General features: G+C 42.1%; 1 protein-coding gene across 3 annotated transcripts in view; it reads right to left on the bottom strand.

Annotated features, from left to right (window-relative positions):
- Window positions 1–16,387, bottom strand: part of LOC109895644 (rap guanine nucleotide exchange factor 1) — a 49,494-nt gene extending 33,107 nt beyond the window's left edge. Inside the window, exon 1 of one of the 3 annotated variants that reach the window (XM_031830394.1) lies at window positions 16,152–16,387. In XM_031830394.1, coding sequence (XP_031686254.1) covers window positions 16,152–16,179 — 28 coding nt within the window. In that variant the 5' untranslated portion in view covers window positions 16,180–16,387. The remainder of the gene's footprint in view (window positions 1–16,151) is intronic. The other 2 variants (XM_020489515.2, XM_020489516.2) reach the window with 2 other exon arrangements.
- Between the last annotated feature and the right edge of the window lie 3,367 nt (window positions 16,388–19,754).

A 19,754-nucleotide genomic window follows, 5' to 3' on the forward strand; every position in this document is an offset into this window, starting at 1 on the left:
AATAAGGTATTTCAGTTTTTTTTGTTAATTTCTAAAAATCTGTCTTTGCTTTATCATTATGGGGTAATGTGTGTAGATTGCTGACAATTCTTTTTATTTAATACATTTTCGAACAAGGCTGTAACGTAACAAAATGTAGAAAAGTCAAGAATCTGAAATAAAATAAAAACATTCAGCATATTAATATTTCAAAACCTTTTTGATTTAGCTTATTTTTAGACATGGACTGTAACAATATCCTCTTCAAACATGTCGCATTTCCAGAATAGGCTCTCTGGTAGTTTTGATACGATTTCCCTTTAAAACCAGACGATTTAATTAAACAGAAGTAAAATCTTGTTTGACTACAGACTAAATTGAACAGAGGGACTTAAGTTTCAAGTTAAGGTCACATGCACAAGTACGATGAAATGCCTTTCTTTGCAAGCTCTAACCCCAACAATGTAGTAATCAATAACCAAACTAAAAACTAAAAATAATAAGGTAGAACAAAAACACATGAGATATAAAAAGAAGAACACAATAACATAAGTAAGCATATTATGTACAGGGTCAGTTCCAGCACCATATTTACAATGTGCAGGGATACTGGATCAATAGAGGTAGATATGCAAAGGGGTAAGGTAACTAGGCATCAGGATATATGATAAACAGAGTAGCAGAAGCACATATGATGATTGTATGTGGGTGTGTGTATATAGAATTAATATAAAATGTACGTTAATATTATGCGTCTGTGAGCAAATCGTGGAATGAGTGTTTGTATGCGTGTTGGAGTATCAGTGTGCATAGTGAGAGTATACAGAAATATGAATCAAATACAAAGGTCAACTCTGATAGTCCGTGTAGCCATTTAGTTAGCTATTTAGTTAGCTATTTAGCAGTCTTATGGCATGGGGATAGAAGCTGTTGGTGTCAGACTTGATGCACCGGTAACCGCTTAACGTGCGGAAGCAGAGAGCACAGTCTATGGCTTGGGTGGTTGGAGTCTAACTATTTTCCGGGCCTTTATTTAACACCGCCTGACACAGAGGTTCTGGATGGCAGGGAGCTCGGCCTCAGTGATGTACTGGGATGTCTGCACCAGCCTCTGTAGTGCCATTCGATCAAGGGCGGTGCGATTGCAATACTAAGCAGCGATGCAGCCAGTCAAGATGCTCTCAACGGTACAGCTGTCGCACCTTCACGACTGTGTCCGTGTGTGTGGAACATTTTAAATTCTTTGTGATTTGACTTTCTTGCACGCTCTAACCCCAACAATGCAGTAATCAATATCAATGTAATACTAAAAATAACAAGGTAGAACAAAAACACACAAGATATAAAAAGAAGAACAAAGCCAAGGAACTTGAAGCTCTCGACCCGCTCCACTGCAGCCCCATCAAAGTGGATTGGGGTGTGCTCGCCCCTGTTTCCTGTAGTCCAAAATCAGTTCCTTGGTCTTAGTTACGTTGAGGTTGTTGTTCCAGCCCCACACTGCCAGGTCACTGACCTCCGCCCTGTAGGCTGTCTCATCGTCACAGGTGATCAGGCCAACCACCATTGTGTCGTCAGCAAACTTGATGATGATGTTGGGGTCGTGCATGGCCACGCAGTCGTTGGTGAACAGGGAGTACAGGAGGTGACTAAGCACACACCCCTGTGGGGCCCCCGTGTTAGGGGTCAGCGTGGCGAAGGTGATGTTGCCTACCCTCACCACCTGGGGTTGGTCCGTAAGGAAGTCCAGTATCTAGTTGCAGAGGGAGGTGTTCAGTCCCAGGGTCCAAAGCTTGGTGATGCGCTTGGAGAGGACAATGGTGTAGAACGCTGAGCTGTCTGTACTCAATGAACAAATATACTCACATAGGTATCCCTCTTATCTAGGTAGGTGAGGGCAGTGTGGAGTGCAATTGAGATGGTGTCATCTATGGTTCTGTTGGGGGGAATGTAAATTGAGGTGTCTGGGATGTTAGAGTTGCTGTGTGCCATAACCAGCCTCTCAAAGCACTTCATGATTACAGATGTGAGTGCTACGGGGCGGTAGTCATTGGAGCATGAAGCCGTATAATGATTGGGAACAGGAATGACGGTGGCCATCTTAAACTACAGTGGGGCAAAAAAGTCAGCCACCAATTGTGCAAGTTCTCCCACTTAAAAAGATGAGAGGCCTGTAAATTTCATCATAAGTAGACTTCAACTATGACAGACAAAATGAGGGGATTTTTAATGAATTTATTTGCAAATTCTGGTGGAAAATAAGTATTTGGTCACCTACAAACAAGCAAGATTTCTGGCTCTCACAGACCTGTAACCTCTTCTTTAAGAGGCTCCTCTGTCCTCCACTCGTTACCTGTATTAATGGCACCTGTTTGAACTAGTTATCCGTATAAAAGACACATGTCCACAACCTCAAACAGTCAAACTCCAAAATGGCCAAGACCAAAGAGCTGTCAAAGGACACAAAATTGTAGACCTGTACCAGGCTGGGAAGACTGAATCTGCAATAGGTAAGCAACTTGGTTTGAAGAAATCAACTGTGGGAGCAATTATTAGGAAATGGAAGACATACAAGACCACTGGTAATCTCCCTCGATCTGGGGCTCCACGCAAGATCTCACCCCGTGGGGTCAAAATGATCACAAGAACGGTGAGCAAAAATCCCAGGACCACACGGGGGGACCTAGTGAATGACCTGCAGAGAGCTGGGACCAAAGTAACAAAGCCTACCATCAGTAACACACTATGCCGCCAGGGACTCAAATCCTGCAGTGCCAGACGTGTCCCCCTGCTTAAGCCAGTACATGTCCAGGCCCGTCTGAAGTTTGCTAGAGAGCATTTGGATGATCCAGAAGAAGATTGGGAGAATGTCATATGGTCAGATGAAACCAAAATTGAACTTTTTGGTAAAAACTCAACTCGTTGTGTTTGGAGGACAAAGAATGCTGAGTTGCATCCAAAGAACACCATACTTACTGTGAAGCATGGGGGTGGAAACATCATGCTTTGGGGCTGTTTTTCTGCAAAGGGACCAGGACTACTGATCCGTGTAAAGGAAAGAATGAATGGGGCCATGTATCGTGAGATTTTGAGTGAAAACCTCCTTCCATCAGCAAGGGCATTGAAGATGAAACGTGGCTGGGTCTTTCAGCATGACAATGATCCCAAACACAACCGCCCAGGCAACGAATGAGTGGCTTCGTAAGAAGCATTTCAAGGTCCTGGAGTGGCCTAGCCAGTCTCCAGATCTCAACCCCATCGAAAATCTTTGGAGGGAGTTGAAAGTCCATGTTGCCTAGCAACAGCCCCAAAACATCACTGCTCTAGAGGAGATCTGCATGGAGGAATGGGCCAAAATGCCAGCAACAGTGTGTGAAAACCTTGTCAAACGTTTTCTGTTAGTCTTCACCTCTGTCATTGCCAATAAAGGGTATATAACAAAGTATTGAGATAAACTTTTGTTATTGACTAAATACTTTTTTGCCCCACTGTATGTGGGGATTACAGACTGGGACAAGGAGAGGTTGATTGTCACTGGGTGTGTTGTCTCCGGCTAATTTCATATATACTTGTCACGTAACAATATAAAAACTAGGCATATGCATTTTATGATTCCCTTTCCCTGTGCAGTGCTTCCCAATGTGCAGTGGTTTCCACTAAAGCTCTATTAGTTCCACCTCAGTGCAGACCTGAGGGCAGATTGTGTGGAGAGATGCTCACCACATACTGCAACAGTCTTCCCCTGGAGACGCCCGTGGCAACAGCTTGACTGCTCAACGCAGTCTTGCCTGAGCAGCAGTGGCCTTACATACACCGGAGTCCGGACACGTGTCCAATGGTAGCCAGGCATCATGCGTTAAGGACAACATAGTGAATCTTGCAAATGGACACTGGGACCCCAAAACAAATCAATGAAATACATTGGTGTCATATGATTTCTGAATCTAGCACTGCATTCAGTGATAAAGAGTATTCATCCTCAGTATTCAGGACACAAGAGTGGGTGTGAATATAGGCTACTGCCAGTCCCACTAAAATAACTTTACTAGTGCTGAGTGATTTCAGTTTTTAAGTAACTAATTGACCACATCGGTTCAATTAGTATATTTCAATTCCATTTAGCTCGGCCGTTTTTCTGTCCTTCAACATGCTGTTTGTGCCATTTCTCTAGAGAGATCTCTTCTGGGACATGTCCAACTCATAATAGTTAAGTGCAGAAAACGTGATAATGAACTACAATGACCAGAATCCATTGTGCCTACAGCTGCCTGTTCTCATTGGTTCTTGCCGGGCAAGCCTGTAGGGCCGGCAGACACGGAGAGGAAGGGTGATAGAGATATTAAAAGGTATTTTTATTTAATTAGGCACGTCCATTAAGAACAATCTTATTTACAAAAATGACCTTTTTGCCCCTTGGTAGGCCTCAGGGGCTGGGATTCAAAACAGGTGTGTTGGGTCAATGTCCTGTTGAAAAACCAATGATAGTGGGACTAAGTGCAACCCAGATGGGATGATGTATCCCTGCAGAATGCTGTGGTAGCCATGCTGGTTAAGTGTGCCTTGAATTCAAAATAAAATCACAGATAGTGTCACCAACAAAGCACCCCCCAAACCATCAGACCTCCACCTCCATGCTTCACGGTGGGAACCACACATGCAGAGGTCATCCATTCACCTACTAAGTCTCAAAGACACGCCGGTTTGAACCAAAAATCACACATTTGGACTCAGACCAAAAGGACAGATTTCCACCGGTCTAATTATATCCATTGCTTGTGTTTCTAGGCCCAAGAGTTCAAGTAACAGACACATCTAAACATCAACTATTCAGAGGAGACTGCGTGAATCAGGCCGTCATGGTTGAATTGCTGCAAAGACACCACTACTAAAGGACACCAAAAAGAAGAACAGTCTTCTTCAGTCATGACGGCCTGATTCACGCAGTCTCCTCTGAACAGTTGATGTTGAGATGTGTCTGTTACTTGAACTCTGTGAAGCATTTATTTGGGCTGCAATCTGAGGTGCAGTTAACTCTAATGAACTTATCCCCTGCAGCAGAGGTAACTCTGGGTCTTCCTTTCCTGTAGTGGTCCTCATGAGAGGCAGTTTCATCATAGCGCTTGATGGTTTTTGCGACTGCACTTGAATAAACTTTCAAAGTTCTTAACATTTTCCAGATTGACTGACCTTCATGTCTTCAACTAATGATGGACCGTCATTTCTCTTTGATTATTTGAGCTGTTCTTGCCATAAAATGGACTTGGACTTTTACAAAATAGGGCTATCTTCTATATAACACTCCTACCTTGTCACAACACAACTGATTATCTCAAAAGCATTGAGGAAAGAAATTACACAAATTAACTTTTAACAAGGCATACCTGTTAATTGAAATTGCATTCCAGGTGACAACCTCATAAAGCTGGTTTAGAGAATGCCAAGAGCGTGCAAAGCTGTATCAAGGCAAAGGGTGGCTACTTTGAAGAATCTAAAATATAAAACATATTTTAACACTTTTTTGGTTACTACATGATTCCATGTGTGTTATTTCATATGTTGATGTCTTTACTATTATTCTACAATGTAGAAAATTGTAAACATAAAGAAAAAACCTGGAATGAGTAGGTGTCCAAACTTTTCACTGGTACTGTGTGTGTGTGTGTGTGGCTAAATATTTTATTTAGGTAATATGAATAAATTATGGTTAGAGCCTAATAAGTGATAGTAATAGGCAGTCACTACAATCAAATGTTTCATTCTGTGTTGTTACCGCATTGAACCTACATAATGTATGTATATCATTTTTGAAAATATAAACCAACCTGAAACCAAACCAACCTCAAAAAGCACAAATCACTCAGCACTAAAGTGTACACTAATATTTCAGTCAAGACTTTCAAACGATATATCTTCAACAACAAAAAGGCTTATACACCTAGCCTAAACATTGACTTGCTCAGTAAATTAAGCGGTGTAGACAGGTTGAAGAAAAACAAAAAAGCCATCGTTTGGAGCTCGTATCTAGGCTACTGCCAGCATTGCTGACGGCACGGCACACCCAGTGATCAAATAATACAGAGGCCATTACAAAGAGTGGTAAGAAACACTTCAATAGACCAAGTCATTAAACAGCAAGCAGGGCACAAAAACAATGGCGAACGTGCATAAAGATGGCACAAATCAGATATGACGTCATTGTTTTTTAACACTGTATACAAAGTTTTTATACTTTGGCGCGCGATATGGTTCAATGTGCCAATAAATCAGTACAATCTACTTTAGGTTTTTCACATTTCTGGTGTCTTGAAGCTATAATTGGGATAGTGTATACTTTGCTAATGAGCATACAAGAAAATAGTAAATGGAGAGCAATGTACAATACGGTGAACTTGGCAAAAAAAGGAATTAGCACCTCCGCTATTGAGCAGTGCTCAAGTTGAGAAAAATGTATAGTCTACATCGATCATGTGCGACAGAATTAATCCATCTAGGCCTAGACATTGACCAATAAATGAGGCTGTGTGTGTGTGTGTATGTGTGTTCTGACTGCTCTCCTTGCCGGAAGCTGGCAGTTGCCGCTCAATAGGATGTTAACAGCTGGCTACTGTGGATGACAGGCTATTTCCCGCTGTTCTGCAAGCTATGACAGGTCACTTTTCTCTCAGGTCAACATGCACACCGACTATTAAACCAAAAGATAAACTAAATGGCTGAGGCATCGGTCTCCAACATCATGTGAGGGCTGAACCATTTGCCTTCCTGTAATAGATACATTCAGACAACAGCCTACATAGCCCGTTTTAGAGTCAGGGTTCTCCTCACTACTTCCTATTACATTTCAAAACTAATCGAACTGAAACGCCGTACTACTGGGAGTTAACTCTTTTGACAATAAGGCATGATTGCTATGCATCCATTTGCAACAGCCAGTCCAGCTAGCTTGAGAAGAAAAGTAACATAAGCAAGAGGGTACAGTAAACTCGCCTGTTTACTCGGTCTCTGTGTGAGGGTGGAAATCACTTCACCGAGAGGGAGGTTTCTCCACAATGGGTGTAAACAAAGGAGAGGCCAGAACAGCCATGACTGAGGCAGTGTTCTCACCATGTTAGTAGGTCTCAGCCTCTCCACATTTAAATAAACCCCGAAACAACCACAGAAGTAGGTCACGCATAAAAACATATCTGGTCTCTCAACCAAGAAAAACTGCAGAGAACAACTGAATATGAAGGTTCATTTTAGAGATGCAGCCACAACAAAAAGACATTGCATCTATAGCTCTCTCCCCGTGGGAGGAAGTGTCTGCCTAAAATACACCTACTGCTAGTATTAAGCAACATCACTTCAAGAGAGAGCACATACAATGAAATGTAGGGCCTCAGACTGTGTTCAATACGGATCTGTCGGCTCCGGTAAGATTTTGTCTGCAAAACATAAACATACTTAAAGTAACTGAGTGAAAATATCACATATGCTGTGACACCCAAATAATGTTGCTGACTTATTTGTGGCCAAAGAATAAATTGGGCGGGGGAAACACTTCATACGTGTATCTCAAACAGACGGTTTTAAAAATGCTTGCCATTTCCTCACGAAGTATGATATGAGCTGGCCAATCAGCATTCTACTCGCATGCATATTTTTAACTAACCAGCATACACTCACACCATTCTGTTGTTGGTGTAAGCCCAACACCATTACAAAACAGAAAACCTGCTTTTTAACATACTTAATTACCATTTTTTGGAAGGAAAACTATTTAACTCATATTGTAAGTAATTATAGGTCATATTTAATAGAAATCTGGAAACGATGAACCATTACTTTAAAATAAAACACAGTAAAGTGTATGACTGGGCGATAAAGCCAAAATATCACTACGATATTTTTTACATTTCAGACGGTCTGATTGCATTTTATGTTTATGTTTTTGAATAATAAAAGTTCTAAAATTTGCTTTATGAGTAGTGCATGACCCTCGGGCGGCAACACACATTCTAAGTGATTTCAATGAGTCTTTCTCCATTATGATCGTTTTATACTGCTCAATTAAAACTTCAACCCCCCCCTAAAAAAAGTATCCATTTTATTAATTTCTGCCTTTCCTGCACTCATTTGAGATAATTTCCACACTGCCACGTAGAGCTGCACGATATGGGCAAAAATATGTCGGCCATATTTGAATACAGCGTTTGACATGACAATTAAAGAAATGCCAGGGAGGAGTTATTTTCAAACAAAGTGTTGGTCAGTGTTTCCTAGGGGACCCTATAATCTTTGAATAGATTAAACGTTCTCTTAGTTACTTAATGTACCTAACATATTCATGCTTTGCCTATTCCTCTTTGATATAGAAGGTACTGTTGCACAAACAACATGATCATTTAGGCATATACCATCACTGGTATCTGGCTGTACAGCAGGCTACGTTTGCTCTGACTCAGTACATTTATTAGCTAGCTAGCCAGCCAGCTATTTAGCATTAGCGGATAACATGAACTAGCGATTAGTATTAATGCGAACACGATTTAAAAGACAAACTAGATGTTTGCGGATGTAAGAAACAAACAGTGTAATTATAGAGCGCTTGTGGATTTATATTAAGCAAAGTGGAAATAACATTGTTGTCGTCAACATTGTTGCATGACCATGCAGACTGAACTCGTGTCTCGTGGTCGAGCAACAACAAATGCGTTCCCTCAGTGACAGGGGTCGGGGCTAGGTCTGTGTGGAAAGCGGCGTGGAGAGAGACAACTCAAGTAGTGAAGTAAACTATTAAAATGGATGTTACACACAGTGTATCACACCTAACAAACCAAACATTGAAATACCTTTATAGAAGGTAAAAACCCAAACCGGACGTGCATCAATACTGGTACATAGTAAAATACGGTATACCGCCCAGCCCTAGTACAGTAAATCAAATTCCCTCCAACTTTGTAGCCTAGCTGATGTGGAATCGCTAGCTAGTTAACAGTGCGCTAGTAGCATCCCTTGTGCAAGTGACACTACTCCCCTTGAGACTTGAAGTAGGCTAGTTGTTTCCCTTGCTCCACAAAGGGATATGGCTTTTGTGGAGTGATAGGTAATGCTGCTTCATGACTGCAAAGTGTTGCTGTGCAGAAGATCACTGGTCCCTGGAAGCTCCAAACAGGCACTGCATAGCCAACACTAATTTTTCCTGAAACACTAGTAGTAGAGCATTTCCATCTAAAAGGACCCATGAGCATCAACATGTGAAGTTCACAAGAACATATCAAGTTGGAGGGTTAAATGATTGCTAAGAGTCTATATTTTTGGGAAATGAAGGCAGACACATTTCAGCTTCCTACTTCGCAACAAAGCATCCTTCACTCGTGCTTCCTAATAAACTCAGTCACCGTATCAGTATATTTGTCAATGTTATTCTCGGAAGCTACCCGGAACATATCCCACAGTCCGCGTGATCAAAACAATAATGAAGCATGGATTCCGATTGATTAGACCAGCGTTGAATAGTCCTTAGAATGGGTACTTCCTGTTAGAGTTTCTGCCTATAGGAAGGGAGGAACAAAATGGAGTCATGGTCAGATTTGCCAAAAGGAGGGCGGGAGAAGACCTTGTAGGCATCCTGGAAGTTGGAGTAGCAGTGGTTGAGTGTTTTAGCACCGCAAGTACTACGGTGGATGTGTTGATAGAACTTTGGCAGCCTTTTTCTCAAATTTGCTTTGTTAAAATCCCCAGCTACAATAAATACGGCCTCAGGATGTGGTTTCCAGTTTGCATAAAGTCCAGTGAAGATATTTGAGGGCCATTGTGGTATCGGCTTTAGGGGGGGGGGGGGGGGGGGGGGTATACACGGCAGTGATTATAACCGAAGAGAATTCTCTAATTAGCTAATTCGACCAGCATTTGATTGTGAGATATTCTAGGTTGGGTAAACAAAAGGACTTTGAGTTCCTTTATGTTATCAAAATCACACCATGAGTCATTAATCATGAAACATACACCCTCGCCATTCTTCTTCCCGGAGAGATATTTATTCTTGTCTGCACGATGAACTGAGAACCCAGCTGGCTGGATGGACGCAGACAGTATATCCCGAGAGAGCCATGTGTCCGTGAAACAGAGTATGTTACAATCCCTGATGTCTCTCTGGAAAGAAATCCTTGGCCTGAGCTCATCCACTTTATTATCAATAGACTGAACATTAGCGAGTAATATACTCGGAAGCGGTGGGTGGTGCACGCCTCCTACGTCGGAAGACCACTCCAAGTACCTCTTCTCCGACGCCGGTGTTTTGGGTTGGCCTCTGAATCAGTTCAATTGCTCTGGGGGGTTCGAACAAAGGATCCGCTTCGGGAAAGTCATATTCCTGGTTGTAATGCTGGTAGTGCTGGTGAGGTACTGCCGCTCTGATACACAAAAGTTCTTCCCGGCTGTATGTAATTGCACAAAACAATTTCTGGGCTAATAAAAGTATGAATAATACATTAAAAAAACTAAATACTGCAAAGTCTCCTAAGAGTTAGAAGCACGGCAGCCCTATCCGTCAGCGCCAATGTCACCCAGGTTCAGTGTATAATAAAATCAGCTGCCAAGTTCTGCTTGAATGCAGAGGATGATGTCTTGTTTCTTTGCGTTTACGTCTTGCTCCAGGATACTGGGATGATGTTGGTGTAAATGTGTCAACATATTTGAGGTGTTGGCGGCTGCATATGCTATTCTCGTTGAGCATGGTGACATACGGTTAACATTGTATCCACAACTCTCTGTTCATCGCCGTTGTAATCTACTGGGAAGCCAAAATGGAGGATACTCCAATTCTGGTTTATTGACCCCGTCACACAGAACTAGTTCCCAGCTGTGCCTCACAAAAGGACGGATTGAAATGCACCATTTAAGATTTAAAATGTTGATTTACAATGTGCACTCTAATTGTTTTCACGGAATAGCCTGAAAATAGATTTACTCAAAGGGCGTAGGCATAACCTATAGCCTAGTGTTTTTATTTTGTAAATATTTTTTTTTTAATGTATTCATTCGGGTTCACAGTGCGGACCAAACCGGTACGAATATGTTACACGGTCCTCCCTTCCACTGGCATACTGTTGTTTAGCTAATAACGGTTTTCTTTGTCATTCTGTTGTCAAACCAAGAGTGTTAAAACAGTCCGAGTCTGGACAACGCCTCCCTCTCTGTCCATCTCTCCCTCTGCCTCGCTTTCTCTCCAGTTAATGTCACCTCTCCCAGCTCTTACTGACATCTACTCATGAGCGCCCTCTTGTTCCATTTACTGTAACCAGCATCCTCACCCACTGAGCACCGACCAACACTAGATGTCCACGAACGTTGAAAAGTAGTTCAAATTTGGTCAGTCCACCCTGGCCTTGGATGTTAATGTCCAAAGATGGGATCAGATTTGGTCCAGTCCATCATAGAAGTGTGTTTCACAAGTTTGGATAGTAGAGTACAATACAGTATATTGTACTATACTCTACCATACGCTACTGGACTGTACAAACCGCTACCTTACTCTGCTCTTCTTTGCTGTGCATTAGATTCATAATAATGCATTTCTGTGTCGTACAGATCAGGGACCCATGATATAATTCAGTTATCATAATTCCGTCACCGTCTCCATCCACTTCACTTGCTGTAGTTCAATAACCCAAATATTTGTTTTCCCAATCTCAAGGTGCCATGTCATAGTTGACAAGCCATACTTTCTACAGACTTCTTTGAATCTTAATTTGGAGCAGATACACGACGCACACAAAGAATGTGGACACCCATTCAAATGAATGGATTCGGCTATTTCAGCCACACCCGTTGCTGACAGGTGTATAAAAATCAAGCACACAGCCACGCAATCTCCATAGGGAAACATTGGCAGTAGAATGGCCTTACTGAAGAGCTGTCACTTTCAACATGGCACAGCATACAATTACATTCTAGACGATTCTGTGCTTCCAACTTTGTGGCTACAGTTTGGGGAAGGCCCTTTCGTACTTCAGCATGACAATGCTCCTCTGCACAAAGCGAGGTCCATAGAGAAATGATTTGTCAAGATTGGTGTAGAATTTGACTGGCCTGCACAGTTCCTTGACCTCAACCCCATTGAACACATTTGGGGTTAATTGGAACGCCGACTGCGAGCCAGGCCTAATCCCCCAACATCAGTGCCCGACCTCACCAATGCTCGTCGCTGAATGGAAGCCTTCCCAGAAGAGTGGAGGGTGTTGTGGCAGAAAACAGGGGACCAACTCCATATCAATGCCCATGATTTGGGAATGAGATTTTTTCCCCCCGACGAGCAGGTGTCCATACTTTTGGTAAGTAGTGTATTTAACTGAGTTTTTGGAAAACGTGGCCACATAAAAATCTGTGGGAGATTTTACAGTAATTCTATTACCAAAGTATGCATCTGCACAGTTCTTTCACCAACTTAGTTTTTGTACATTTTTTCATCAGAAATTGTTAAAAGTAATCCTTGTGCATAGAGTTGTATGGTTTGTTAAACTTTGAAATCATGTTTTTTGTTTGGTATAGATTTTAGAGTGGAAAAAAACTAGCAAAGCGTGATTCCGTTACTGTGAAATTTTCCAGTAGTACACACAGTAGCAAATACAATAGCATCTTGTAGGGTAGCCAGCAGATCCGACCCGCTTGTTTACAGCTGCACTGGGGTCGGACAGGCTTCTTGGGTAGATTACGACAACGCGGAGCCAGAGCAAGATATGGCTCGGGAAAATCATACACCAATCCAGGGATGAGACAATGCTAGCTAGCATTAATCCTCATGCTAGCTAGCAGTAGCCATTATGGAATGTCGTTGAACAACAAAGAAACTGATTGGCCCACACTGCCATTCCTAAATGGCTGCTGCTACCTATCATGAGGATTAATGGCCATTTCTCATTCCTGGGCGGGGGGCTGTCCGACCTTAGTGGAGCTCTAAGCAAGTGGGTTGGATCTGCTGGTTACTTGTAGGGGAGAAAAGACACGTGCTTCTCCACTTGCTTGCACTAGCCTAAACCTTTTCCCATGGCTCATTAGTTACAACCGCCATTGGGCAAATACCCAGTTCTTCAAAATCAGACCCCATCTGTAGGCTCCACCACAGAGTTTGTTTTAGTTAGGCTACAACACCTTTGAAACTCGTATTGGGACAACGTCTCTAGAATTCCATGATTCTGCTTGCTTGTTTGCACAAAACCACAAATTATAGCATAGTGTGGAATCCGAGCTTCCAATGAGAGTAGTAGCAGAATCTCTTTTGATTGGGAGGCCATGGCTCGACTTGGGCATATTGCTGCATGAAGGCTTCTCAGTCTCACTAATAAACCATTACGGAAAAGATACACCAGGAGCATATTTTCAATCCATTCATAACCAGAGACAGACATTTTAGTGCAAAAACAAACCAGGGAAATAGACTGAGTAGGGCATACTGTAAGTTGGACATTCTTAGGGGTGGGACATACAGTGCATTCGGAAAGTATTCAGACCCCTTTGACTTTTTCCACATTGTTAGGTTAGCCCTATTCTAAAGTTTTCCCTCATGAATCAACACACAATACCCCATAACGACAAAGCAAAAACAGGTTTTTAGAAATGTTCGTAAAACAGAAATACCTTATTTACATAAGTATTCAGACCCTTTGCTATGAGACCCGAAATTGAGCTCAGGTGCATCCTGTTTCCATTGATCATCCTTGAGATGTTCCTACAACTTGACTGGATTCCACCTGTGGTAAATTCAATTGATTGGACATGATTAGGAAAGGCACACACCTGTCTATATAAGGTCCCACAGATGACTTTGCACCTCAGAGCAAAAACCATAACATGAGGTCAAAGGAATTGTCCGTAGAGCTCCCAGACAGAATTGTGTCGAGGCACAGATCTGGGGAAGGGTAGCAAAAAATGTCTGCAGCATTGAAGGTCCCCAAGAATACAGTGGCCTCCATCATTCTTAAACGGAAGAAGTTTGGAACCACCTATAGCTGACCGCCTGGACAAACTGAGCAATCAGGGGAGAAGGGCCTTGGTCAGGGAGGTGACCAAGAACCTGATGGTTACTCTGACAGAGCTCCAGAGTTCCTCTGTGGACATGGGAGAACCTTCCAGATGGACAACCATCTCTGCAGCACTCCAATCAGAGTAGCCAGACGGAAGCATTAAAAGACGGCACATAACAGCCCGCTTGGAGTTTTCCAAAAGGCACCTAAAGAACTCTCTGACCATGAGAAACAAGATTCTCTGGTCTGATAAAACCAAGGTTGAACTCTTTGGCCTGAATGCCAAGCTTCACGCCTGGAGAAAACCTGGCACCCTCCCTACTGTGAAGCATTGTGGTGGCAGCATCATGCTGTGGGGGAGTTTTTCAGCAGCAGGGACTGGGAGACTAGTCAGGATAGAGGGAAAAATTAACAGAGCAAAGTACAGAGAGATCCTTAGATCCTTGATGAAAACATGCTCCAAAGCTGGGGCCAATGTTCACCTAACAGGACAACAACCCTAAGCACACAGTCAAGACAATGCAGGAGTGACTTCGGGACAAGTCTCTGAATGCCCTTGAGTGACCTAGCCAAAGCCCGGACTTGAACCCGATCGAACAACTCTGGAAAAACCTGAAAATAGCTGTCCTATCAAACCTGACAGTGCTTGAGAGGATCTGCAGAGATGAATGGGAGAAACTGCCCAAATACAGGTGTGCCAAGCTTATATCATCATACCCAAGACAACTCAAGGCTGTAATCACTGGCAAAGGGTCTGAATACTTACGTGAATGATATTTCCATACATGTGCAAAAATGTCTAATAACCTGTTTTTTCTTTGTCATTATGGGGTATTGAGTATAGATTGAGGGTAAAAAAAAATATATATCAATTTTAGAATAAGGCTATAACGTAACAAATATGGGGAAAAAATCAAGGGGTCTGAATACTTTTCGAATACACTGTACTTGGACAACTCAGGTATGAGTAACAAACATACCAAATTCATTCCAAGGTTGCAAAAAAAGATAGGTTGGCTTGACTCCCGTCCATAGCAGTCTCAACTAGCTCTCCAATGACAACTCACAAAATACATAGCTAGAACACATACATGGTACAAGTGGCAACAGATGGGGACACTTGACTGAAGAGGAAGAGACTCTCCAGTCAAAGGAGCTTTTCAGTGTTCCGTGATATAGAGAACTAGCCATGACTCATAATAGTTCGAGAACCCAAGCTAAGGGGGAAACTCAAACACAGTGAATTAGACAAAGTACTTGTCGTTCTCCTCGAATAGCTAGCTAGTGCCTGATTAGTAAAGGCAGTGCTGGTGGTGCATGAGGTACTGTAATATTACCAACCCAGATTAGTACGTTACCATTATTGCCTATAAAAACATAGGGATGGAAAAAAACACTTAAGGTTACTGTACTAACGTTAGCCTACTAATTTACAGTACCTATCTAGACCCCACCACGTATCCTAGAATGAATGACGACTACTGTCACTGTGCATTAAAAGTAACATGGATTAGCAAAATAGGTTAGGATGTATCTAAAGTACTTAGCTACTTAACGATAGTTTAGTACCGTTACGGTCAAGACAACATTCTATTCGGGCTACAGCTGACTGTACTGTAGCTACCTACAGTAGCTAGTCATATTCCATAACGTTAAATTCGTCACCATCTTTTCAGGGGGAAAAAGGCAGCTAACGTTAGCTAGCTAACTTGACTAATATAACCATAATATAGCTAGCTATATTGCAACATTGTAGCTAGCTAGAACACACGTTATGAAAATCTCTAGCTAACGTGTCAGTTAGCTAGCTACCTAATGTTTTCCATTTCAATTACGTTAGCTAGCTAGCCTAGCATGTAGATAGAACATCTATCCAATTCTAGCGCACTCTAGCTAGAAATCAAATATTATCTGGCTCGCTAACTAACAACAACTCGCTAGGTAGTCAAACACTGATTGAATGTTTAGCAAATATTGACTATGTAGTAGATAGCCAGCTAGCTCCTGTTACGGCAAAAATGTGGAAGTTTGGTGTTAGAATCGGCCTTTGATCCACAGCTAGACCAAACCACACTGGCTGGCCGCATTTCTGGCTACAAGAGGCAGACAAACCCCAGACTAACAGCTAGCCACCGTTAGCTATGTATCTACCTAGTCCAGTCTAGACGAGCTTACCTTGCTTACTCTCTATTTTCCCCGACATTTCGAAGCAGAGACGGTAACGCTAAACAAATTAAAACCAGGGAGGTATGTTGTCCGTTTATTCTCTTTTAATCCCACATCCTTTAGCCAAAGCACTTTTTTTTAGCTCGGACCGTTCCGACGCAAATACAACAGCCAGCCAGACCCCGATGATGATGATGATGATGATGATAGGCAGACTAGCAGCAGACAACTCGGTTCTGTATCACAATCAACACCTCCCTCTTGCGGCTGGAATTAAGAAATGTGAGCGCACCGTACGGAAAGGTGTGCCCTCAGGTGATGGATTTAGCTAGACTAATCAGATTCAAGAGAGAGGGACAGACGTTATTGACTCTCTTTTTTACTTATACATGGTTCAGTATAGGAAATAGGAGAGAAAATAAAAATAGGACATATTATGGTTTTAGTGGAGTATACAGCTCATATTATTCCAAATGGAAATCAAAAACAGTAGCTAATAAATGTATAAAATAATTTAATCTTTGGTCTCTGTGTTTTCATACGTTTCCTTCAATTTGCATGAGGCTGAATGTATCTCACTGGAAAAAGCATCAAACCGAGCGAAACAACGCTCCTCTGTTTCTGTATGTGTAGGCCATCAAACTGATGCTGTCTGGTCATAAACAGTATGGTATTGTCGCTGCCAATAGCATTGAATGCAAGGGAAGCCAGCGAGCATTTGGCCTCCCTTGAGAAAAAAAGTCTAAAGTAATAGCCAATCAGCATTGAGCTAAAATGATTCAGCTCAACTGTGTAAAGGAACGCCAGTTTGGATTAGGCTTCACTCCATCACATCGCATTAAGAGGAATATGTCATTGACAGAAACAACTTGAATTGTTGCATCTTGTTGTGTTGTCCTACGGTGGCTAACTAGCTAGCTAAAATGGTCTGTTTCCTAAATTAGCCATGAATGGAGATAGGGATTTGGACTTGTGGTTTTACTTATCTCCGTACTGGCCAATGATTATAATGGCGATTCTGATCCAACCATAAATTCATACTTTGTGCCCCTGGACAGAGAGGATGTAGAAGTCTAATATTAACTAGCTAACGTTGTCCATGAAATGAAGTTAGGCTTGCAAATCGAGCATTTTAGCCAGGTAGCCTAGGACAACAACAAATAAAATTGTGTACTGTATGACAGTCATAGACCATTTAATCAACATAATATATGTCACTTCGCAGATGCTTTTATCCAAAGCAACTTACAGTCATATGGGCATACATTTTACGTATGGGTGGCTCCGGGAATCAAATCCGCTACCCTGGCATTCATTACAAACACCATGCTCTACCAACTGAGCTACACAGGATGGAAGAGAGGAGGATGGCATTGGCATTTCTCTACAAGGAAAGTCAGTCAACATGTTTTTTCTACTAGCACAACACACGCACGCACACACACACACACACACACACACACACACACACACACACACACACACACACACACACACACACACACACACACACACACACACACACACACACACACACACACACACACACACACACACACACACACACACACACATCAGAACCATGGACAGCCGCATCATATTTAGCTTACGTTGATTGGACTAAATTGTTTTTGGTATCTTTTAGTTGTAACTGTATTAGACTAAGCATAGGTGATTTGATGCTGTTGAAATGTTGTAGTTGAAATTGTGTTGGAATATTGGATGCAGCTCCTGTTTTCTTTGCGACTTGCTGTAACTCTTTAGTAGTCTGAAAATGTCAGAACCAGTAACTTGCATGACTGTTGCTCATGTAACTGTTTGTTACGTGCAATATGCTTAGTGGACTTCATCGGACAGACATTGCACTCCGGGTTTTGTAGTGAAACAAAGGTGTATATCAAGGTCGCAAGGCATATGAACTAACAGGTTATAGAGCAAACAAAGCAATTATCACAATAGTGATTTAACCCATGTACCGCTACTGGCTAAATGTTGCAGTGGACCCCTTGCCTCCTTAATGAAGTATGTAGTGAACATACACTGAGTTTACAAAACATGATCTTCCCATGACATATAGTGGATTGACCAGGTGAATCCCTTATTGAATCCCTTATTGAAGTCACCTGTTAAATCCACTTCAATCATTGTCGATGAAGGGTAGGAGACAGGATAAATAATTATTTTTAAGCCTTGAGACACGGATTATGAATGAGCAAGACAAACGGGCAAAAGGGGGTTAAACTCTAATGTTTTGTACACTCAGTGTAGAGCAGCAGAAGTATTCCGTTTGAGTTGTCAGGCAAGTCGACCCTAATCGATAAAAGGATAAATGACAAAATATGAATTGATATTTAAGAGACAAGAGCAATTAGTTAAGGCAAAATCTGGGTTATGTCCTGCTTTTCAATGATCATTTCAATTGATGATATTGTTGTGACCTTTGTACAACAGCTAGCAACCTTGTCCAATGGTTCAGACCTCTTGGTGTAATGGTTAAGGTGTTGGACTGACAGCAGCAGTAACAAACTCAAGGCTAGCTCGGAGCTATCCCTAAACTTGCTACATTGGTGTCTGAAGTGGCATGGCACCCTGGTGAGGCCATCGAGAGTGGTGAGGGTCTCAAGAGTGTGGGATGCACTCTCCAAAGGAAGGGGGTAGACCAGCGACCTTGGTACAACACCTAGCAACCTCATCAAGAGGTTATGACCTCTTGGGTTAACTGACAGCCACAGGGACATATGAAGTAAAAAATTAACAACGGATTAAGATGAATTCAACTGCGGAGTTGGATTAACAATACATTTGGATTAATAAAGTGATTAATACAACTGTAGCCAAAGTTGGATTAATAATACATTTGGATTAATAAAGTATTGTATTGTATTTGCGCTCCTACTTGTGCTGCTGCTTTTCAGCAGCATTAAACTATGAGAAAATGAACTCCCTTGTAACCCTATTCTTTATCATCAAATTCCTACAGGCCCTACAGAAGAGGTGACTAATAAGTCTAGAAATCATGGTTACACAACTTTAGATTTGGGTATATGAAAAGGTAATACATGCCTAATACATTTTTGTGATCAAATAAAAAGCTTAAAAAATCACGGGGCATATTATTAACTGAAATGCGCTGACCAACTGGCAAGTGTCTTCACTGACATTTTCAACCTCTCCCTGTCTGAGTTTGTAATACCAACATGTTTCAAGCAGACCGCCATAGTCCCTGTGCTCAAGAACACTAAGGTAACCTGCCTAAATTACTACCAACCCGTAGCATTCACGTCTGTAGCCATGAAATGCTTTGAAAGGCTGGTCATGGCTCACATCAACACCATTTTCCCAGAAACCCTAGACTCTCTCCAATTTGCATACCACACCAACAGATCCACAGATGATGCAATCTGTATTGCACTCCACACTGCTCTTTCACACCTGGACAATAGGAACACCTATGTGAGAATGATATTCATTGACTACAGCTCAGCGTTCAACACCATAGTGCCCTCAAAGCTCATCACTAAGCTAAGGACCCTGGGACTAAACACCTCCCTCTGCAACTGGATCCTGGACTCCCTGACGGGCCTCCACCAGGTGGTAAGGGTAGGTAGTAAC

The sequence above is a fragment of the Oncorhynchus kisutch genome, linkage group LG8 (assembly GCF_002021735.2).
Source record: "Oncorhynchus kisutch isolate 150728-3 linkage group LG8, Okis_V2, whole genome shotgun sequence".
NCBI lineage: Eukaryota > Metazoa > Chordata > Actinopteri > Salmoniformes > Salmonidae > Oncorhynchus > Oncorhynchus kisutch.